The sequence below is a fragment of the Dermacentor andersoni genome, chromosome 7 (genome assembly GCF_023375885.2).
Source record: "Dermacentor andersoni chromosome 7, qqDerAnde1_hic_scaffold, whole genome shotgun sequence".
Lineage (NCBI taxonomy): Eukaryota > Metazoa > Arthropoda > Arachnida > Ixodida > Ixodidae > Dermacentor > Dermacentor andersoni.
The window spans coordinates 109,389,419-109,413,918 of record NC_092820.1 but is presented as its reverse complement, the minus strand read 5'-3'; the positions used below and the strand labels follow the sequence as shown (position 1 = coordinate 109,413,918).

At 48.3% G+C, this 24,500-nt stretch overlaps 1 protein-coding gene across 1 annotated transcript in view; it reads right to left on the bottom strand.

Moving 5' to 3' along the window:
- Window positions 1-348: 348 nt before the first annotated feature.
- The window catches only part of LOC126534633 (cell-death-related nuclease 7-like), a 52,974-nt gene continuing 28,822 nt past the window's right edge, over window positions 349-24,500 (bottom strand). The window contains exons 6-7 of the mRNA XM_050181904.3: window positions 22,874-23,115; window positions 349-622 (exon numbers count right to left, since the gene is read on the bottom strand). Coding sequence (XP_050037861.1) covers window positions 506-622; window positions 22,874-23,115 — 359 coding nt within the window. The 3' untranslated portion in view covers window positions 349-505. The remainder of the gene's footprint in view (window positions 623-22,873; window positions 23,116-24,500) is intronic.

The window sequence follows — 24,500 nt, the reverse complement described above, 5'->3', positions numbered from 1 at the left end:
CATTCGCGTGGCGCTGGTGCCTTAGCACGAAAGAGTCACCCGGCTCACGAGCCACGCGCCACTTCCTACACATTACTGACGCCCGATCGTGTAACATTGTGCGAGCGACAGTTACAGCTTGGCCCGAACAGGTTGTCAATATGGGCCACTGAAAACGGGTTTAAACTAAATTGCCACAACAGCTTCTCGGCACTATTGCGAGGAGAGGCCTGGTCCCCGCTGGAAATAATGAACTTTAATTTACGTATTTCAGACGCGATTAACAAGCCACAGTAAGCATATGTCTATTGATTCGTTTCATTTGGAAATACAGTAATGCTCAAGTAAACACTCTTTGCAGGAGCGAGAGTATGCTTTATTAATGGAAGGCTGGAAAGGTCCACCTGAACGACATGCGACAGAGTAAGAGTAAAGTATGGGAATGAGTGGAACGGAAGTGGCAGACGAGTGGATCTTTTTGTTGACGGCCTTGTATACTCCTTTACATGGGCACAGTTTGAGGCGTCTAGTCTGCTTTTTCACCTTTACATAGGCTCCGTTTATAGATACTTTTTATGAATAGGGTTGCCAGGGACTTGTTCGCAATACAAGTAATTTCGCCTCCACGCTTCATTTGGGATAGCTGAAAAAGATAAGACATTACGTTATGCGACAGCAGGTTATAGGCAGAAGGTTTGTGTCCCCCCCCCCCCCCCCCCCTATCGAAGAAAAGGACAGGCCGAAGCGATATTCACAGTCTAGCTGGAAAGCTTTAGACATTTACTGGCAGGTATATTATCAAAAGTCTGCCTCGTCTATCCTTTAAATTTTGTTATTGTAGCATAGCAGTGGCAGCCTAGCTGCCATCATCCAAGGGAGACTGACGACCCAGTGGTTAGCCGAGAACAACGCACGAATGTTTATTGCAAGCACATATAAAGTGAAGGCGACAGGGGAGGGGGAATCTGGAGAGTGAATCTGGAACTTGGCCATGCGCATTGACATCGCGCACATGACGCGGCGGTGTGACACCGCATTTTACAAGATTTCTTCCCTCTTAATAACGCCGCACTGGCTGGCGTGATATTGTGGAGCGTTGAAGCGGCCGTGTGGTTACTTTGTCTGCCCCAGATGCCACGAGTGTTCGAACAACAGGTGCCTGGCGGTCCACGTCTGGAAACGCTTCTTGGGGTGAAGATTCCCCCGCGTCGTCTGTGCTCGCGGATAGCTGTTGGCAGAGTGGCGGTGCGCTCGGTGTAATGTCTCTGCTGATCGTGCCTGGTTCGGTGTTTCATCTTGAGAAGATCCAGTACGGGCACTCACTTGATCGATGTGACGCCGCACGATTCCTTGAGGAGTCTCCACTGTGACGCTTCGTCCTCCCGATGTCGTTGTTACCCGTCCTGGTATCCATTTACCAGTTGACCCGTAGTTGCGGACATGTACACTACAGTCCATTGGTGGCAACCACTGGTCGTTTTCCTCTTTAGAATTTGACACCGTCGCCGCAGGCAAGCAGGTGTCCAGGCGCGATCGTATCTGCTACCCCAGCAGCATTTCCGATCGCGACTTTCCGGTTTTCTGGGGAGTCCTGTAACTGAGCAGCAAACGCTTAAAGTTATGCTCCAGCTTTCCGCCTCTCATCTTCCAGAGACCGTCCTTGATTGTCCTGAGTGCTCTTTCCGCCGCTCCGTTTAACTGCGGATGATAGGGGACGGTTCTTAGGTGCTTAATGTTGTTCCTGTCAGCAAACGTTGCTGATCATGGCTGGTGAACTGCATTCCATTGTCGGATACGAGGGTTCTTCGTACCCCGAAAGGGCTAAATATATCCCGCAGGCAGTCAGTGGTGGTTGCCGAAGTAGCCTGGTTCAGTGGCACCGCTTCTATACGCTTAGTGTGGGAATCCACTACCACGATAACCATTTTAATTTCTATTGGCCCTGCGAAGTCAACATGAACCGGGGACCATCTCTCCTGCGTTTTCGGCCAGTTTAACGGCGGGCATAGGCGGCTGGCGGCATAGTCAAATTGTCAATGCAATTGTTACATTGCGCTGCCGTGAACTCTGCTTCGCGGTCTATTCACCGCAACCGAAACAAGGACCGCGCAACTGTCTTCATTCATTGCCGAGGACCCCTTATGAGTTTCATGTAATAATTGTAACAAGCGCTTCCGTGCTGCGACAGCTATGGCAACACGATGTCCCCACTAGACGAGGTCGTGTGCCAGAGATAGTTCCAACTTGCAATCAGCCAAGGGAACCAAGGAAGGGTCACGCCGTTCTGTGCCTTTCGGCCACCCGTGCAACACGTTTTGCTTTACGCGAGCTAAGGTTGAGTCATTGGCGGTCAGCACCTTCAGCTCGCGTGTTGCGACTATCCCTTGATCGAGGTTTAAAAAAAAAACTCGTCAGGGTCAGGTTCCGTAACGGGATCGGAGCCCCGCAGTGACAGTCTGCTCAGTGCATCGCATTCAGTAGCAGCTTTTCTGGAGCATATTCGAGCTTGTAACGGTAGCCTCCTAGGTAGAGGACCCAGCGTTGGATACGAGCTGCAGCCACGGCAGGCGTCTGGCCCTAGCAGTCCTAAACGTGGCTGGTTGTCGGCAACCAGGACGAACTCTCGACCTAAAAGATAATCCTGGAATTTAGTCACTCCAAAAACCAGCGCCTGTGGTTCGCGTTCTAATGGAGAATTTCTTTCGGCTTTTGTTAGGGTTCTTGAACGGAACCCGACTGGTCCGTTGGTGCTTCCAATTGTGCGAAAAAGAACAGCGCCTTTCCCACGAGCGGATGCGTTGCATTCCAACTTCAGTTGTCTTGATGAATCGAAATGCACAACTACCTCGGCGTATTTAAGACACTACTTTGCCTACAGAAATGCAGATTCCTGTTAGGACTTCCACTGTCACCGCGGTTTTTTCCAACTCGTACAATGGGAAAAATGTGTCTGACATATTCGGCAGAAACTTCGAATAGAATGATATCATTCCAAGGCACGAACGCAGCTCGCTTAGGTTTTCGGGACTAGGTGCATTCATGGTAGCATCCACGTTCTTCCCAGTTGGGTGAAGGCCGGAACGGCCAATACGTTACCCAAGATAAGTGACAGATCGCTGGCTAGATTTACACTTATGTGAGCTTCACGCCATGTTTTCTGAACCGTTCTAACACGTTATACAATCGTGCTCCGCAATCTCTAAACCTTTCCGAGACTAGAACGTCATCCGAGTAAGCCTGAACGCCAGGTAACCCAAAAAGTATTGTGTCAGTTTTTCTTTGGAAAATTGCTGGCGCGGAGGAAATGCAGAACGGAAGCCTATTGTAACAAAACAGGCCTTTGTAAGTGTTAATAACGCACAGCTTCCGAGAGTCCTCGGACAAAAGCACCTGGCCACCTGGCCTCCTCCTAAAGACGCAAAGGTGTCTTGAATTACCGGAAGCAGGTACTGCTCCGTGGCGCAAGCAGGATGTACAATAGGCGTCGCCCAATTAGAATGCTTGGCTGGCGATATTACAAGCAGCGACATAACCGGTCAAGTTCTTGCGATACTTTGTCACGTAGAGTATATTGAATAGGTCCCGCCTTACAGAATTTGGGAACAGCGTCGCCCTTCTTCAGGAGGCTGGCCGGTGGTCCCTTGATCAACCCCAAGGTTCCCGAGAAAACGTCCTGGCATGTGTCGAAAATGGCATGGATGATGTTGCAGTTCACTTGACTCACCGTCGCTTCACCTTCGCACGAGTCTCGTAGTACCGGAACGTCCGCTTGTTACAGTAGGATTAGCAGGTCTCGGCTGCGCCAGCCTGGTCCGGGGCAATCTACCATCACAAGGGAAAAGTTAACAGAAATAGCGCGGTATTTCACACAAAGTTGAAACCCGCCCTGCACCGGCAATCTTCCGTTGTAGCAGGATAGCTTCACAAGCGAATGTTTCAAGCTTGGCAAGCATTTGCAATGTTTATCAAAAAGCTGTCGCGATACTACGCACACCCGGGAACCTGTATCTATTTTCATTGATAAATGTTCGTCTAATTGGCGGCTTAAGAGCATTCTTTCGTGCTGACGCCAACGTCCAGATTTGCGCACTATCGCTGCTGTCCTTTTCTGAAGCAGCGTCTTCCAGCGCCAAAGCTTTCCCGTGAGGGACTCGCCGATTGGTGGCAACATCGTTACCGTTGCGGCTGCGACACATATTTGCCAGATGACCCCTCTGACCGTAACACCGGGCTTTAGCCCATCTACAGCTCTTGCTATGATATCTAGAACTGCCACACCTTCCGCACTCCAATCGCTCTGCGTTTGCAATGCTTGATCTCAATGGTAGCTTGCGACGTGCTTTCACTTGCTTTCACAGGCGGTACTACAGACATTCTCCGGGCGCCTTTTTCGGCAGTTTCAGCGGCTATTGCTATAGACTCCGATTCCTCCAGTGTTAACTCGTTCTTTGTCATAAGTTGCTTCTGAACAGCCCTTGAACGCACACCGGAGACAATTCTGTCTCGAAATAGCCTGGTCAGCGGTTCTCCAAAATTGCAGTAGTCTGCTATGCACCGGATTGCAACGACAAAATCATGAATGGATTCGTTCTCATGCTGACAGCGGTTCAAGAACTGGAAACATTTAGAGATTTCGGTGTGCTTTGGGTCACAGCGGCCATTTAACACCTTGACTACTTCGTTTTAACTTAAGGCATTGACCTTTCCAGGTGCTATATTTCCCATTAGGATTTGGACCGTCGATGTGCTAAGTGCAGCCACTAGAAGTGCCCTCTTCTTAGTAGAATCCGAAATAGCATTAGCTTCAAAATACGCCTCCACTTTGATGAGGTAAAGCTTCCACTTATCTGTGATGCCGTCGAAGTTCGGAAGGATGTTGGAGGCCATTGTTGTCAGCGGTACGGCTATCTCTGAAAGCTTAGCATTGGGTTCTTCCTTGCGGGGGTGCCTTGCTGGCTCGTCGCCACTGTTGCATAGCAGCGGGAGCCTAGCTGCCGTCATGCAAGAAGGGAGACGTTCGCGACCCAGTGGTTAACCGAGAACAACGTACAAGTGTTTATTGCACGCATATATAAATTAAAGGATGTGTGTTGTTTAGTGGCGCAAGGGCCAGGTGTGGCCAAAGAGCGCCATGACTGATAATGATATGTTAAGCGCTGATTGGTGAGTTACGAGGATGGGGTGTAACATGGCTGTAAAGTGGCCTAAAATTAATCGCTATTGTAGGAGCATAAACCGATATATAGGTATAAAATTATGGCAGTGATACGTGGAGTGGTCTCTGGGTATACTACGAGTGACAAGTGATCATGGGGCTAAAATGCATGAATATGTAAATAGCACATATGTCTCCTTAAAGCCTTTGAGCCCAAAGGCTGGGAGGCAGGTGCTTTCTTTAATGCAGCTACCGCAGCAGAAACCTCTGTTAAGAGGCTGTGCTACGGATTTCCTGGGGCTATAATATGAAAACTCTGTACAGCTTTTAAAAATTGAAACAGTGATTGATGTTTAAAGAGAGGTTCCATACCTATAATCATTTGGGGATGTAGTGGAATTTGTTGCCGGTGAGGTAATGGGAAATGCTCTTCCCTATTTGCATCTAATTCTCTGCATTGTATCAGGATGTGAACCACGGTAAGTGGCTCACCACATTTATCACACGTGGGTGGATCACCACCTGACAAGAGGTATGCGTGTGTACTGTATGTGTGTCCTATTCTAAGTCTGCAAAGTGTTACTTCCGTGCGGCGGTTCTTTGCTACCGGCGGCCAGTTACCAAGATACGGCTTGATAACATGTAGTTTATTTTCTGTTTGTTTGTCCCACAAGCGCTGCCAGAAAGCCCTTAGCTTTTTTCTGATTGAGGGCTTGAGGTCCATTACAGGGACAGTCGTCGAAGTGTCTGCAGCGTTCGTGTGGACGGATGTGGCTAGCTGGTCAGCCAACACGTTTCCTTCAATCTCGCGGTGCCCCGGCACCCAGCATAATACGATATGCTGCCTGGACGCATAGGCGGTGCATAATGCTGAATAGAGAGATACAATTATAGGATTTTGATATTTCTTCACAGTTTTCAATGCGTTTACGACGCTCAAAGAGTCTGTATATATAACTGCCTTCGGGATATTTAGTTCTTTAATGTGTTTAACGGCAGCCAATATGGCGTAGGCCTCTGCTGTAAATATACTTGTGCTCGTGTGCAGAACACCGGTATCCGAAAAGGATAGACCGACTGCTGCGTAAGATACGCCAGAATTACACTTTGATGCGTCTGTAAAGAATTCAGGACAGGAGTATTTGTGTTGTAATTCCAGGAAGTAGTTTCGTATATGCGCGAGAGGAGCGCGCTTTGTAACAGTTATGAAGGAAGTATCACACTCTATTTGTTGCCACTGCCACGGTGGGGGCCGTATAGCAGGGGACATAAGGTGGTATTCAAGCAGGGGAACCCTTGTTTCTTCAGCTGTGTCTCTAACACGCAGTGAAAAAGGTTGTGCGACTGTGGGTCGGTTGCGAAAAAGTTGAGAACTGTACAAATCATTTATAGTGGGATACGCGGGGTGCTCACTGTTTGCGTTCACTCTCAGAAAATACATGAAAGACGAGTATGTTCTCTGCAGATTAAGAGACCACTCATCCGATTCAACGTACAGGCTTTCCACTGGGCTTGTTCTAAAGGCGCCTGTGGACAGGCGAATTCCTAAGTGATGGACAGGGTCTAGCATCTTTAGAGCAGTTGGAGTAGCCGACTGGTAAACTATGGCTCCATAGTCTAGCCGTGTGCGTATGAGGCTTTTATATAAGTTCATAAGACATTTTCTATCACTGCCCCAGGTTGTGCGTGAGAGAACCTTTAAGATATTCATTGTTTTCATACATTTGTTTTTAAGATGCTTTATGTGCTGTATAAAAGTCAATTTAGCGTCTAAGATTATGCCTAAAAATTTATGTTCCCTGTTTACAGGCAGACGCGCATCATGCAACACAATTTCAGGATCAGGATGCAGGCCTCTTTTTCTAGAGAAAACGACACAGGTGCTTTTTTGTGGGTTCAGTCTGAACCCGTTCTCATCAGCCCATTTGGAGACCTTGTTAAGACCAAGCTGGACCTGTCGCTCACAGATTGCGAGAGAACTTGACTGAAATCCTATCTGCACATCGTCAACATATGTTGAATAAAAGATGTTATGCGGTATGTGTAGACGGAGAGAATTCATTTTTACTATAAATAGCGTGCAGCTGAGCACCCCGCCCTGCGGCACTCCAGTCTCCTGTACAAATTTCCGTGGTAAAACATTGCCCACTCGAACACGGAATGTGCGATTAGCCAGATAACTTTTGATAACATTGAACATATTACCACGTATACGTAAGTGTGAGAGGTCTCTCAATATCCCAAACCGCCACGTAGTATCATATGCTTTCTCCATATCAAGGAATACAGATAAAAAAAACTGCTTATGGACAAAAGCTTCATGGATACGTGCCTCGATGCGTATAAGCTGGTCACTGGTAGATCGACCCTCCCGAAACCCGCACTGGTATGGGTCGAGCAAATTGTTTGATTCGAGGAAGTGTTGTAGGCGACAGTTAATCATTTTTTCGAAAACTTTGCAGAGGCAACTTGTTAATGCTATGGGTCTGTAGCTTGATACAGAGGAAGGATCCTTTCCTTGCTTTAGATATGGAATTACAATGGCCTCCTTCCAAGCAGAGGGGATCTCGCCGGAAAACCATATAACGTTGTAAAGGTAAAGGAGGGTTTTCTGTGTTCCGGATGGTAGTTGTTTTAACATCTCATATATTACGCGGTCTGAACCTGGGGCGGATGTATTACAACAGTTAAGTGCTGCCTGCAGTTCTGCTATGCAGAATGGTTCATTGTACGCCGCACTTTTAGCAGATTTTGTTTCTAACTTTTGCTGTTCTATTTGCGTTTTGTACTTTAGGAAGGTTTCGGAGTAGTGTGAGGAGCTCGATATGTATTCAAAGTGTGCTCCAAGAAAGTTGGCTTGATCTTCAAGGCTTTCTCCGTGGCAATTTACTAGAGGTAAGGAATATGTTTGTTGCCCATTAACTTTCTTCACTCTATTCCAGACTTTTCTCTCATCTGTATAGGAGTTGATGCTTGATATAAAGTTTGCCCAACTCTCTCGTCTTGCTTGTCGGCGCGTTCTCCTTGCCTGGGATTTGACATGTTTAAAGTTTTCCAGGTTTTCAGCTGTTGGAGAATCGCGAAATAGCGCCCACGCTTTGTTCTGGTTCCTCCGTGCTTGTCTGCATGCATCGTTCCACCAGGGAACACGCCGCTTGGAACCCATGCCGCTCGTTTGTGTAATACACTTACAGGCGGCATCCAGTATAAAAGCTGTAAAATATGCAACAGCGTCATCTATGGTTATACCGGACATCTCAGTCCACGTCATGTGAATAAGAGTTCGGTACCGTTCCCAATCGGCTGAGTCAATCTTCCACCGAGGGACCTGCGGGGGAAGTTGATCTTGTTTCGGCGTAGTTAGGATTATTGGGAAATGGTCACTCCCATACGGGTTGTTAAGCACATTCCATTTAAAATAGGGTAAAAGCGTCGGCGATAAAATGCTAAGATTTATGGCAGAGTATGACTTGTTGGACAGGTTAAAATATGTGGGCTCCTTCGTGTTCAAGAGACATGTTCCAGAGGATAAAAGCACCTGTTCAATGACGCGACCTCGCGCATCACAGCGTGAATCGCCCCACAAAGTACTGTGTGCATTAAAATCACCAAGAATAAAATAGGGGTCCGGGAGCTCATCTATTAATGACTCTAAGTCGCGTCTGAGAAGGTGATAATGTGGTGGTATATACAGAGAACAGATTGTAATGAGTTTATTTAAAAGTACGGCTCGAACGGCCACGGCCTCAAGGGCCGTTTGGAGCTTTAAATGCTGACACGCTACACTTCTGTCAGCAATAATGGCTACACCGCCAGATGCTGCGACAGCATCCTCGCGGTCCTTACGAAACGTAACATACTTTCGGAGAAAGTTTGTGTGTATAGATTTTAAGTGTGTTTCCTGTAAACACAGCACTTTTGGATTGTGTTTGTGGATAAGTTCTTGTACATCATCAAGGTTTTTAAGGAGACCTCTGACGTTCCATTGAATTATCTGTGTATCCATGTTTGTGGTAAATATGTGCTGTATGTACAGAAACAGAAATAGTGATTATGGAAATTACAGAGATTAAATTACAGAGCCCTTTAGAGGCCCTGTAACGGGAGTTCTGCCCTTTCTGGAGCGTTCGAGGGAACCTCGCCGCTCCTTAGGCGCTTGGTGCGCCTTGAGGATAGGTGTAGTGTCCATTGCCTCTGGTGAGGCGCCGGACACGTGCTCTTGCGAGCGAGAAGGTTTCCGGGAAAGTCTCGCCTTGGAGGGCAAGACCCCTGCGCCCACCAGCCCGGAGGTCGATGGGGCACCCTGCGGGATTTGGCTGCGCCGGCTGTTGCCAGCGCTCGAAGGGACCTGGTAAGATGAGGCAGCCTCGGCTACGCCCACCTTCGGTGTCGATGGTCCCTTCTCCTCGGTTAACGGAGCAGTGCGAGCTGCAACCGCCGCGGGGGCAGAAGGCGTAACTGCCAACTCACTGGGTGTGGGTCGGTCAGTCGCCGGAGGCCGTTGTGGCGCTGCCCCCTTACGCGCCACATCGGCAAAGCTGCTCTTAGACAGGTATGACACCCGCCTCCGTGCCTCCTTGAAAGATACGTTTTCTTTGACTTTGATTGTCACAATCTCTTTTTCTCTCTTCCAGGACGGGCAGGACCGCGAGTATGCGGCATGCTCGCCATCGCAGTTGACACAATGTGGAGTGTTCTGGCATGTTTCGGAGGAATGTTCTTTGTCACTGCACTTGGCACAAGTGAGCCGGCCTCGACAGTTCTGTGAACTGTGGCCGAAACGTTGGCACTTAAAGCATCTGAGAGGATTGGGAACGTATGGCCGAACACGAAGTTTGATATAACCGGCCTCTATGGATTCGGGAAGGACACTTGAGCCGAAAGTGAGTATCAGGTGTTTCGTCTTGATTTCTTTTCCGTCTCTCCTCATCTTAATTCGTTTAACATTGATAACATTCTGGTCACTGAAGCCCTCCAAGAGTTCAGCCTCAGTGAGCTCCATCAAGTCATCGTCAGAGACCACACCACGGGTGGTGTTCATCGTGCGGTGCGGGGTTATAATTATTTGGGTTTCCCCAAATGACTCTAGTTTTGACAGGTTTTCATATTGCTTTTGATCGCGGAGCTCCAAGTGAAGATCACCGCTTGCCATCCTCGATGCCTTATAACCAGGACCAAAGACTTCGGTCAATGACTTGGAAACAAGGAAGGGTGAGATAGTTCTTACTGGTTTATCTGGTTTTGCAGAATGAATAACATGGAAACGTGGGAAGTTGTGGACTTGGCGTCCGAAAAACTGAAAGACTTCATCGGTGCGCCCTCCTTTCGGAGGGCGATCAGGGAGTCGAGGAAAGGAGCTATCCATAAATAGATGTGATTTTTCGGCAGTAACGCCAGCCACCCACCGTGGAGTCCTACAAGGGGACGCTGCAGGGCGTGTGAAACACGGCCTGCAAACGCCAGCTGTACATTACCGCTATAACCAAATATGAAATAACCTAGGTTGGCTATTCACACAAGGTTAACCCTTGCTGCCTGGAAAATTGGAAGTGAGCGGAAGTTAGGAGAAGACAGGAAAGATGGAAAGTAAGAGAAAGACGAAGGTTGGAGGGAGAGTGAGAGACAGGAAAAGGCAACTACCGATTTCCCCCGGGTGGGTCAGTCCGGGGGTGCCGTCTATGTGAAGCAGAGGCCAAAGAGGTGTGTTGCCTCCGCCGGGGGGCCTTAAAGGTCCAAACACCCGGCATCGGCTCAACCTCCAGGATCCCCTTTTCCCCAGACACGGCTAAGCCGCGCACGGCTACACGCGGGAGGGTCCGACCCCCGTGTGCTCGGGTACGTGGTGTCGCAACACACCAAACGCCTGCTTGCGCAGACGCCCCTGCGGGGTATATAAATTAAAGGGAAAGGGGGATCTGGAGAGTGAACATAGAAAAGAAACTTGGCGCATGTGCATTGACAGCGCGCACATGACGCGGCGGTTTGATGCCGCATTTTACAACAGTTATAACTTCATCAGATGGGCAAATTCTCGCATGGCACCCTGATGCACGCCATGTATCCTACGAACTCAGAAGTGCGCCTTCTTCTCTGTGCCTAATACCATTTACCACATGGTATGGGAATGTGGGCCAAAGCCATCGACAACAAGCATCACCGCACCAACCGTCGATCAGTGGGAGGCCCAGCTGCCAAGCCCGCGCCCTGAAGACCAACATCATCTGGTGAGCAGTGCCGAGCTATCGGCTCAGGCCCACGGTATCCTGGACTAGGGACACTGCCCACCTCGCGCGATTTCACTGTCAGCTTATTTCTATAAATTAAGTGTATTCCTCCTCCAACTTCGTTAGATGGACATAATCGTTTTTGGTGGAAGTGGGCGAAATGTACCTCAATTATTTTGTGATGTTTTGAGTAAAAAGCATGCGGTACTCTCGCGAAGTCATTAGAGGCATTGGAAGAATCAAAGTATTTACGCCTGAGCGCAGCGGGAGCGCTCACTCTAGACAGACTGAAGAGGGAGCCGCCGGAGCCACGGTTTACTCAAATCTGGCTAGCCATTCTGGCCAAGGGCCCCCGAGTGCCAGGCGGATGAGCCCGCTGACGCCAGGCACACTATGTAGTCCTGCCCTTCCTTCATGTAGTTGCACCATGTCGTCTATGTCACCGCCGCTGCAGAGGACGGTCGCCGGCCGTCCTCTTCGAATTGATTTTTGAAATTACTCATATTTCACCTGGCTTGCAGCTGGCATTACACATATTCCACCTGGCTCATTTGGTGCAGTGTACATTGTGGCTATTCATGTATAGGAGGCCGGAAGGGCAGGGCGCAGGATGTACGTGCGTTTAATGGACCAAAATGAGAGAACTGGTGCTCATGCAGCTTCATGCGCTGAACTTCAGCACCTCTCTTCACGTTGGAGCGTTCTGGCTTCGCGTGATACGTTACCGTTATATGTGATACGTTAGGATTTCTGCGCATTCGCCTCCTCCTCCCAGAATCGCGGAGTACATTACGAGAGACGAATGTCTTGAGATGCCGTCAGCGCGTGCAGCGCTATAGCGTGGAATAAACTTATCCGCCAACACTTCGCTCACGCAATGGCGTCATTTGCTTGGCGCAAATGAGAACACTTCAAAGAAAGGTTAGTTTGAGACTGTCTTATCTCCGCGTAGCGGCCTTCTTCTTTATATTCCGTCACCTTCTCTCTCCTCGAACGACAGGCTTAATTGCCTACGCGGTTAAACGAGCAACGGCCACTAAATACCCCTGTGCTGAAGTGCTTAACGACGCACGCAAAACTAATACAAAGCACTTTAGGATATACAGAAGCACCTGCACCCGCCCACGTGCAAGGTTGACAACAAGAACGACAGCTCGCTGCACGTGCGCTCGTGGCGTCGACAACCTAATAAGTCTAGAATAAAACCGCTGATTAGAAAGCACCACAAGAGAGCGCGCAACGAATCGGCAGATAACGCGTGGCTCATGCAGCCTAGAGAAGGCGAAGAGACCACGTCGGCAAGGCAGACGGAGCTGAGAAGCGGAGCAAGGAATACGCCTTGGCTTGGGCTGGACGTCAACGCTCGGGAGGCCAACAGCTGTCCCAGGGACTCGGTCGGGCGCGAACGCACGAGGGGACCTCTAAAGGGCACGTCTTCCGCTCCCGTCATACAGCACACGAACAAGAGCCTGCGAGAGGTCGCCTGCCGTATCCGCTCGTGCAATTCGTCAAGCGACGCAACACCAGCCAAACTGCGGTGCGTTGCGACAGTCGCCCTGACCGATGTGTAGGGACGCTTGGTCCCGCTTGCTCGCATGGCCTCTGCCCTTGTACTTGCATTTTGTATGTGTGAATATATGTTTGATTGTTGGCGTTCCTTCCGTGCTGATCTCACATGCGTCTCTGATTTACACATTTAACCTGATGCCCGAAGCACGTCATAACACCCGCGAAAGAGCCAAAGAAAGCTACTGCTTTATAATGGGTTTTCTTCGGTGCCTGCGGAGTTACAAGGTGTGCTTGTCGCACAGGGGACACTCGGCGCAAGACAAGATGTACTAGCTGTAAGTACCGTACGAATGCTCAGACGTCAATGGCAATTCGCTTGAGCGACAGAGGGGAAAGCGTGCGTACTGTAGCCGTTGCTTGTAGACTTCTGTATTGGGAGAAGGCTAAAGTGGAAATTACAAATGAGGCTGCTGTATCGTAGATCGTCAGAGGCACGCGCGCGAGAACACGTCGGCAAATCATGCGCCTGTACGGTTTGTAGTTGCGCATCTTCCGGCCGCATGGCCGTGGTAACGAAATAACAGAGGCTGGAAAGCGTGGTTCCATGCTGGCGTCATCGTTGAGCGACACTGTCCACCGGATCTTGCAAGGGGCACCCGCCGGAAGTCCCCGTAAACTCGCTGACGTATGACGACGTTCTAAAATGCCTGGAGGAACATTTCAATCTTCAAACAAACGAAATAGCAGCAGGCTATTCCTTCCCTATGGGAAAACACGAATATCAAGAAAGCGTCCGGGACAACATTGCAGAACTAAAAAGACTGGCCGCAAACTGCAACTTCGGAACGACGCTGGACCGCATGCTGCGGGACCGAATCGTTTGCAGCATCCGGGACGAAGAAACGCGCCGGTGCTTACTGGCTCCTAAGAAATCGTCTTAGCTTCTGAGAAAGCGAATGAAGACGCTCGTGGCATGCAGGGTTCTTACGCAAAGCCTGACAGTGGCGTTGTCAACATAGTACACGAACAGCAGGAATACACTGGAAGAAGAATTAAGACCAGCCAAGTCATAGTATTTTGTGCAACAGATGCAAAGGGGCTCATGGAATGGCATCGTGCCATGATCGCAGTTCTGTCTGCCACCAATGTGGCAAACGTGGGCGTACTGCAAGTGCTTCCACTGGAGCCCACGCCCGCGCAACAGGAACTTTTGCTGTCGAAGGAACAAAATGCGAAAGAGAAGAAGCGATGCTGCATTCTCTCGTCGCGCGCAATTCCGCCAACAAGAACATGGTGCAGCCAATCGAGCACGTCTTAACATGGGAGGGCCGGAGGCTGCGAATGATTGTGGATGCGGGGTCACCGAAAAGCGTAATTCCCAAAAGCTTGTACAGGAGTCATTCCGCGCCAACTGTCCCAACTTAGGCGCTCGACCATCAGCGATTTCTTTGAAAAAAATTGAGCACTATCTATCTAAAGCAAGAAGTCTTTCAGTAAAACATTTTTGCGAAAAAAAAATTTTTTCAACACCGCTAGTAACATATGAAGTTTTTTTTTTTTAGAAAGCTCGAAAGTATGAGTCGTAAAACGCATTCTCAAGAAATTTTCACTTCTTAAATTAGGCCAGCACACAATTTTCCGTTGAGAATGAAGACAGGCTTTTCACTTTAAAAAGGTGTTATCGATCTTTACGTTTCCGTGAGTTTTTTATACGGCACTAACATTGCAAAATTTGGTGCATATTGGGGATTTTTTGCAGATAGATAACTTTTACTGAAAGGTGGTATTTTATAGTAACTAATTGCCAGCAAGTTGTTCTGTAAGCGAAAAATAATTTGGGACGAATATAACGTGAAATGATCTGTACAGCTGGCGACAAAGTTGCAAAAAAGGTAGTTTTAGCCTATGCTTAGTCACAAATTTAGCATTGTGGCTGGGGTAAAAATACGCTAAATAGTATATTTATTAGAAACATCCATTGTCTACAAACTGACAAACTTTTATCAAATAACCTTTTGTTTTGCGAAAGAAAAAAAAAATTTGATCTTGCGTTATACCGATCTATGTGCTTGCACGTGTTTCCCCTTCGTAGGAAAGCGTCCTAGCGGTAAGTAGAAGTTGCGCGGACGCAAAATTTCCTGAGTCGATGGAGGAACATCTAGACAAGATAATCAACTCCTAGGTTTTACTTGAGTGCTTTATTAGAAATCATTAGCCTAGCCAATCAAAAACGCGAGCCCCAATAGAGCGCATTTAACCGGATGTCGCCGTACAACGACGGCCTGCATAACGTCGTCACGCGGCATCGGAAAGTTACGGCGGTGAGTGCAGAGTGCAGTTAGCCACACTAAGATTTAGAAATGGGCGAAAAGTTTGTGAATAAGAAAACAATCTGTTGCTTTATTACGTCAAATATGTAGCAAATGTCAGCCAAAACAATCGTGTTTTAGCGACCATGTCGGCAATGATGTTCGAGGAGTGATGTCGACTCGTCATTAAATGTTTTGGCATGCTCAAGTTCAAAGTACTGCATTTAAAAAGATGATGGAAAGAAATAAATACGTTTAGTTGCTTGCCCTCTATGTCTTTCTTGTAGTTAAATGTTAAATTCAGGCCGAATGAGGTAGTCCGCTGACCTTTGTGAAGCGCAGGATTTGACATCCAGTCTGCGATAACTGAATAAAAAAATGGGAAGGGTCGTTCGAGCTATCGACTGTAAAAAGGTTGCGCCTCGAATCAGCGGTTCTGTAGCTCGCCAGAGCAGATGGGCGAGAAGTTGGCACTTGATGGTTACGAACCGCCGGAAGTGTGGGCTTCCGACACGCGTCAAAACAAAGCCTACGAAACTTCTGTAGCAGTTTTAGTGAAGCAGAAACGCTTGTGTTTCTTTCCGTGGCTCGCTCAAGAACACGACGAGGACCCGCGCCGTGATTGCTTGAGTGAATATGTTGCTGGCTGACACTTATATTCACGTTATGATCGCGTTATATTCATCTCAAGTTATTTTTCACTTAAGTACAACTTGCTGGCAATTAGTTACTATGCAATACAACCTTTCGGTAAAAGTTATCTTTCTGCAAAAAAATTCCCAATATGCACCAAATTTTGCATATTTAGTGCCGTATAATAAGCTCACGGAAACGTAAAGAGCGATAACAACTTTTTAAAGCGAAAAGCCTATCTTCATTCGCAAGAGAAAATCGTGTGCTCACCTAATTTAAGGAGACAAAATTTTTTGAGAATGCGTTTTACGACTCAAAATTTCGAGCTTTCTAAAACACCTTCACATGTTCCTAGCGGTTCTGAAAAATTTTTTTTTCGCAAAAATGTTTTACAGTATGACTTCTTGCTTTAAATAGATAGTCCTCAATTTTTTTTTTCAAAGAAATCGCTGAAGGTCGAGCGCCGCGGTTGGGACAGCTGGCGTGGAATGATCTACAGACCGTTTTATCGGCGAGGAGGAACCTATCCTCGATACAGCGCGCCGCGTCGTTCTGCTCCGCGCCCTGGTATGTGCGGATTCCATTTTCTCCCAGCCACAACTTGGAAAGGTAGCGGTTTCATTGCGAATTAGTGGGATTCTAACGTGTTCTTTGTGGAATTTCTGCGATGTCAGCTGACACAAGATCGACGAGCTACCACTCTGCTGTATTCGACTGCGAAAATAACTTTAGGAAGCAAGCGTGAAATGGATCTTGAGCCGTGGCGACCTCGTGGACACTGCTGCGATACCAGAGAAGCGTCCGCTTTGTATTGCCAGCATAAACAGAAAGGACTTGAAGCCATCTTGTGTATCTTCGGAATATCTTGTTCCCAGAGAGCGCACGGCGACGAACTCGGAACTAGGCACCCATGATCAAACTGGGATATGAAAGAAAGGTGCGTATTCGAGTTGGTCAACTATTGCGAATGGATGAAGCTATTCCTTCGTGCACGGACATTAAACTTGTTCTGCTCAAACGTGTTCTAAGATTATCTTGCTTGGCAAACAACGTTCTGGCTGAAGTTGGCCGAGGACGTATTATGAAAACAATGCGTGCCGACTAAGAAATGCAGGTGTGTTCTTTTACATTCTGCAACCAAAGCCATGTCTACCGTGCGTCGGGTTCACATGGGTTCCCCGTGCTTCCGAATCTCGCCGGCAAGCTGCCGACGGCGCTCACCGTGCGCTGTATTACTGCAGAAAAGAAAGTTGCCACTGCAAAGAGTAGTTTGTTTTTGAACTCTCTGAGTAGGCGAGGTGTCCTTGCATGCACAGGCACCATTCGAGACATAAGATTGCGCATCATCTTTCAACATGTCGCGTGCGTCTGGTTGATCGTGGCATACTCGCCGCCACTATCATCAGCTCATTTTACACATGTTAACAACCCTTTCGATCGAGTTATTTTACAGTTCTTTATTTTGTAAAGCTTTATTTTGTACAGCAAAAATTTCAAGACCACGAAAGCTAGCAAAAACATGTTTCCTCGGAGCGTCGCAGCTACCTGGTGTGGTGCGACCTGGTACCTGGTGGTACGTTGGTGCGGCACACTGCATGACACATGGAGACACCTCGGATTGCTGTCACCTGAGTGATACCTTTATAGAGTTCAATGCTAGACATACAATAATAACACGCTACATGTATATGCTACGTATCAACAATGTTCAGACTTGACTCGCCTCCTATTTCAATCTTGGTGAGAGGTGCGGCAGCGCCTTTCGACCAGTCGCCGTTCGATATTGCGGCTATCGACGCTAAAAGCTTAGTGACGACACTCTAAGGATTTTTGCAATCCAAACAACTTGTTGACAACTCTCGGAAAAGCGTTGTTGACTCGTCGTCAACAACATCTTCGCCGCGCACCTTCCACCGCCATCCCACATACCAGCATGGCGCCGCCCCATAGACTGCGCTACGATCGCAAAGTGTTGGTGCCCTCAATAAAACGGTCTATAAGAAGCATCGCAAATAGTGGCCGGCTGCACAGAAAACCCCACTGCGCCTTTTATGTTTTCTGGGACCGTTGCCCGTCCTTGGCAAACTGGATATGAAGGTGCAGTTTGGATCAGCAACGGTAAGCAGTTCACTTCTAGAGGTGGACCATTGAGGCCACCTCCTAGCGGAAGAGACACGATTCGGAAAGCATGTGTCGCTTTTGGAAGGAGGAACGTCTTCGTCCGTAAATGTTGCTCACAGCGACACCTCGTTAGGCGCACTGATTGACGAATTTGCGGACATTTTTCAGAAGCTCTGGTGCTGCAAGGGACCGCCGATGAAGCTGTACCTTAAAAATGGAGCCCAACGCCGGTTTCGCAAGGCTCTGCCAGTCCTGTATGCCATGAGAGCGCAGGTAGCTGCCGAAATCGACCGGCTCGTGAGGGAAGGAGTGCTGTCACCAGTTAGTATGAATGAATAGGCAACGCCAGTAGTGCCGGAGCGAAGAACGGTGAGCTCTGGCTGTGTGAAGATTATAAACAGACGGTCAACCCAGCAACAGGAGTTGAGAAATACCCGCTACCGCAAATTGACGATATTTTTGCAGCACTATCAGGAGGTGAGGTATTCAGCACTCTCGACTTACGAAATGCACACAACTAGCCGACCCTTGACGAAGAAGCCGCGAAGAAAGTTCTGCTGAATACATACAAGGGCCTCTTCCGCCACAACCGCTTAGCGTTCGGCGTTGCCTCTGCGCGGGCGCTGTTTCAGCGTCTCACAGAAGCGATGCTACAAAGCATACCAGGGGTGAAAGTTTACCTGGACGACATTAATGTGGCGGGGAAAGCACACAACACCACGGTACTGCGGCAAGTGTTCGAACGACTGCGGGCGAACGGCCTCACGCTGAACAAAAAGAAGTACCGGTTCCGGGAAAAAGAAGTGGCATTCTTAGGGCACCAAATCAATGCAAGAGGCCTTCACCCGCTGCCGAACAACTTGGAGGCAGTGTTAACGGCGCCGCCACCTGCATCGGTAAGCCATCTAAAAGCATTCTTGGGCCTGGTCACGTAATACTCGAAATTTGTGGTGAATTCGTCGTCCACTTTAGCTCCATTAGACCGGCTGTTGTCTCCGTTGTACCGGCTGTTGGCTCATGGTGTAGGGGGGCCACGCAGGCGGCAGCATTCCAAAAAACAAAGTGCGCCATGAACATGGGGAACTTTCTCGTGCATAACGATCCTCAGGAACCTCTGCTGCTTGAGTGCGACGCGTATGGTAGCAGCAATAAGCGCAGCTTTGTCTCACCGCATTAACGGGGTGGAATATTTCATTGCGTTCCGCTCTAGGACACTTACGTCAGCGGAGAGAAATTATTCCCAGTTAGAGAAGGATTCATTAGCGCTTATTTTGGCGTTGTCAAGTTTGGAGATTATCTCTTTGGCAATAGGTTCACCCTTGTTACCAATCACAAGCCTTTGACTGGTTTGTTCAGTCCACACAAACCACTTTGCCAAATGGCAGCGGCAAGGATTCAACGTTGGGCCCTGCTCTTAGCGGCTTATCAATGGGATTTGAATACCGAAAAGGGGGAGCTAAATGCAAATGCAGGCACTCTGAGCCACTTGCATCTGCCGATTCGCGATAAGGACTGTGAAAGTGTGCTGGCCGAATATGTCCTGCATGCGCAGGCGCTAGATGATTTTGCTTTGTCTGCGGAGAAAGCGTCCGTCCACACCAGCAAGGACAACTTGCTCCAGCAAGTGAGGACGTAGATCTTACGAGGCTGGCCCAGGCGTCTGGGTTTGGAACAACAGCGGTATCATCCCTACTTTACACGGAGAGACGAATTGGCTGAGAATAAGGGGGTACTCTTCTGGGGTCACCGTGTGATTTTGCCCAAAGCAGCTGAAGCATTAGTCTTGAAAGAGTTGGACGCCACGCACCCTCGCACGGCTGCAATGAAGAACCTCGCGCGCTATTTTTTTTTTATTTTTTTTTTGTACCCTGGGGTAGACAAAGCTATTGCGAAGCTGGCGAACCGGTGTCCCCAGATCGCGCAGTCCTTATCCATGCACACAGCGCAGGTCCCGGCAAACTGACCGAAGACGAATAGACGTTGGTGCCGTTTACACATGAATTTTGCCGGTCCCATGGAGAGGCTTATGAGCTTCGTTCTCGTCGATGCGGAAACTAAATGGATTGAGGTGGTGCCCCTGAGAATGGCGACAGCGCCTACCACAGTAGACACGCTTAGGGGCATTTTCGCACGATTTGGCTTACCACGGACTGTCGTGTCCGGTAATGGTCGGCAATTCACGAGCGCAGAGATGGCGCGGTTCTTTCGGGAAAATGGTGTGCGCCACATAACGACTGCCCCATACTACCCTCAGTCAAGTGGTTTGGTAGAAAGGGGCGCCCGCACCATCAAAGAGGGCTTAAAGAAAAACCAGACAGGAGCTTTGCAAAGTCGACTTGCCAAATTTCTGTTACGTTACAAGGCCGACCGGACAAGAACAGTCGCCTGCGGAAATGCTCCTAGGAATCCTCCCACGGAATCGGGTAAGCACCTGCTTTGAAGCGGAGGACAGGATGGGCAAGAGTGCTGCTGTCGACTATGTGCCGAACTACTGATTGCAACAATTTGTGCTCGGAACGCAGGTGTGGACTCGACAGTATAATCAGCTTGGCCAAAGGTGGCGACCGGAAACCGTGACGACAGTAGAAGGCAAGCGTTTGTTAACCGTCCACACAGCAAATGGGGTCAAGGGAAGGCACGTCGATCACCTATGACCACGCAAGCCATTGACGTCGGATAAGGAAGACTGCGAAACGCAGTTCGTGAAGAGCAAGCTTCGCAGGAAAGGCCATCCGCAGGAAAGGCGACACTCAATCAACAAGTAGGCAAGCCCCGCAAGCTGGTCAGCCCGTGATGGGGGATGAAGCGTCTGGAGGTTGCAATGAGCCAGCAGGGAGTCCAGGGTCGACAACGGAACCGCTTCTTCTCAGACGCTTAACCCGGCACCGTAGGCCCTAGGACAGGCGCAAGCTAAGAGGGGAGGAAGTGTTGTATGGTAGGTTGTGAGAGACACGGGCAGCAGAACACGTCCATAAAGCATGTGCCTGTACGGTTTGCAGTTGCCCACGCTCCGGCGGCATGGCTATGGCATACAAACCCCGAGTGCAGCCTTTTCAATAAACATTCATTCTTGTTCGCACAACCAAGTGTCACGCTTTCTAGGCTTCCTAAATATACCACACAGGCATTAATGCAAACGTTAGCAAACCAGAAGTGACCACCCTCTGCACTTCAACACAATGCGATCTAGCGCAGGTACATGCGCTCTTCCCGGCGCCTGCCGTCCGCACCCGCGAAACGGCGCCTCAGTGACCCTTGTCGCTCAGATTACCGAACTGCACTTCACGTTTCGTTCTTTTTCGTGAGAATGCTACAGACGGACGCCGCTGAGCCGACAACCAATAAAGAATTTGCAGAGCACGACGTCGTGTGAGCCGTCCTTTTTGTAGAAACGTTGAAAAGCGGGCTGGTACGTGTACATACACTTTGATTGACGCAGTTTGGTCTGGCAATAAAACTCAATGACATAGGCGGTGTCCTGAGCAAGCGTTTCGTAGATTTGACATGGTAGCTCGCTTCTATAGAACTCGACGGGACGATTACTAGCGGCCCCATTTCGTGACACTATAAGAGGCCGCCACGGTTAGCTGACCGTTAAATACGCTATGTAGACGCATGGCTGAAGTAGAATGTGAATAAAGTACACAAGAACTGCAGTTCCGAAAGCGAAAAGAACAAACACTAGTTGCGTAAAAATCCTGATAGTTCGGAGTTGTTATTAAGAGTAGCAAAACATTACGGCTGTTGCCTGTGCATTTTTAACTTTACAGAATATTTCAATGAGAGACATCACATACATCTCACAAGAGCTCCTGTTTCTAGTGGAATTTCAGCGAGTTATACAAGGCCTTCATATTCATGCTTCCTTCTGTTTTTGAAGAGTGCATTACCGCCGTCTGTCCCTAAGGAACCGTACTCCTCAAAGCGACACTCCTGAATGCCAACAGTACTGATAAAGGGCATTGCGTTCTGCTGAGGATTATGCAGATTACACTTACCAACTTTAAAAAGGATTACTTGAATATGATTGTAAAAAAATTGCACTTTGCGGTCTCAATTATCAGTCAGCCTCCTCAGATAACCACACGAACTAACCTGCATATCGATCGTATAATGCTTCAGTAGTGTACTGCATTTTATGAGCAACTTGCGATGCTTCTTGCTTCATTGCACTGGTGCAATATAAACGGGGCACAAATCGAAGACGCAGATACCACAAACGCTAGTACAACAGACATTTGCATACCACAAGACTACGTAAAGTAGGGAGCATAGCACACAGCGTAGAGAATATTGGCAGAATATACTTTTGCCTCTTAAATATTTCTGGCATTGCAGGGAACTATCCATCTCGGCAGACGCGCCGTTAGCCTGCCCTAAATTCTAGTCTTCCGGCATGTTCACAGCATCACTTTATCCGTATTCGTTTTTTTAGAAAATGTGCGTCCGTCCTTTAATGACGCTAATGACGCATGCATCTATGATGCACCGCATTTACGGTCCACGGCTAAAGGCGTACTTTTTAATAAAGAACTCCCACTGCAAGTCTAACAGAAAGGCGATGCAGGATATTTCACATGGTCGCTATTGTGTCTTGACAATTTTATCGAATATACATCGCGAAAGGGACACATCCCCCATCCCCACTTGTCACTTAGAGCGAGGACTTTGGAGGTTTACTCTGTTGCACCATATTAGACTGTGACACTAGAAAGTAAAAAGTGTTTCTCAGCTATCGCAGTTATGAGCAAACGTTAACCGTAGCACTGGCTACTCCAACGCATAGAACGTGCGCTGTGTCGGTTTTATGCATTTGGATGCGGCCTGTCGTTATCCGTTTCATATTTTATTAGACGCGGTTTCCTCAGTGTTGTTCAGCCAGACTTTAGGCATTAAAAGGTATGTGCCAAGGAGCTGGATGGACTGCATAACTCCATACTTACCATGCGGTTCAGCGAAGAAAAGCAGAATATTCCGTTTGACTTTGTGACATACCACTTGCTGTGGTCCTCACTAGTTGTGAAATACAGGTCGTCATCTTTCGTGTGTATCCTTATCGTCTCAACGTCAGTGACGCTGTACGTTTTGGTGCAGTGCTTTTGTTGGGCACCGCCGGCCCCATTTTTCCAGGACTGGACCGTGATGCTGTCGTTCATGTGGTTTTTTAAATCCTGTGTGTAGACGTCTGTGCGAACCATAACAAGAAATCGAAACGTTTATTAAAAGAACAGCCATCAACAGAGCTATGCCGCCTATGACCGTTTCTGGCGGAGGCATTTTACATGGCGGCTCAATGCTGCCTTGTAGACTTTGAAAAATCTCCCGTTGCTGTTACCACTATACCTCTATAAGAGACCCCACGAAAACATGCATTTTCACTAACTCTAAGTCATCTATTTATAATTTGCTTTCTTCTATTGACGTCGCATAATTGGTTTTTGCATTGATGAGAGAAAACTATATTTGGGTGAATCAAACTTTCAAGCTAAGGTATTTCCGCCAGTTCACTGTGAACGCTCCATCTTATGATTGCAATACACAGACGACCTCTCAGTTGCTTCTAGCTTATTGAAGTAACACAACATTTTATATACTTAGGTGTTTTCAGCTCCGTTGATACAAACAACACAAATAGCAGCATATTTACAATAAAACTAAGCCTAGTGAGCCTGCACTACCTAAGTAGTGGTCTGCTGAATTGCAAAAAGACAACCTCGGGGAAAGAAGACGTGGTATTCCTGATGCAGTATTTGACTCCCACCTGTTCTTGTTCTAAGGTTACTCAGCTCATATGCAAAAAAATGCCCGTAGCATTAATACGAAAAGAAAAAAGAGGAACGGGACGAACGCTACCTTTTCTTGTTAGGATTTGTCATCAAGTACATTCACTTCTGCAGAGAGCAGCAATATTGACGTGTCACTGGTACAAGCAACAGGACGTTTCGCAGTGTCACACGCATCGAGAAGTTAATGCGTGTTCCTACCCAATATACTTGCGGATGACATTCATGATATTGTCAGACCAGTTCTTTGTTTTTCCGGCGGTCAAACTATTCCACCACAATTGTTGGCCGCTACGGCAGGTATTGAAGTGTAAAAATTTTTCCTAGACCTTGTTGACGGCGTTCTTCAACGAAAAAAGAAACCACTAACAGTTTCCATGGTGCTGGGCAGAATGGAACCCGCATCCGACGGGTTCCGCAAGCTAGGAAGGCCTTCGTGGAGGCAGGAATTAATTCTGACTGTCCGCAAGCAACCCGCCGTAGTTGTACAGTAGCTATGGTGTTAGGCTGCTAAGCACGAGGTCGCGGGATCGAATCACGGCCCCGGTGGCCGCATTTCGAAGGGGTGAAAATGCGAAAGCACCCGCGTACTTAGATTTACGTGCACGTTAAGGAACCGCAGGTGGTCCAAATTATTGCAGAGTCTGCCACTACGGCGTGCTTCATAATGCGATCCTGGTTTCGGCACGTAAAACATTTTTTTTTCACTGTGTGCACGCACCAGCGTGCCGTGCATCTTAAAGGCCTCACCCGGACTTTCCGGGGGCGCCGCTGGATGGCGGAGGAT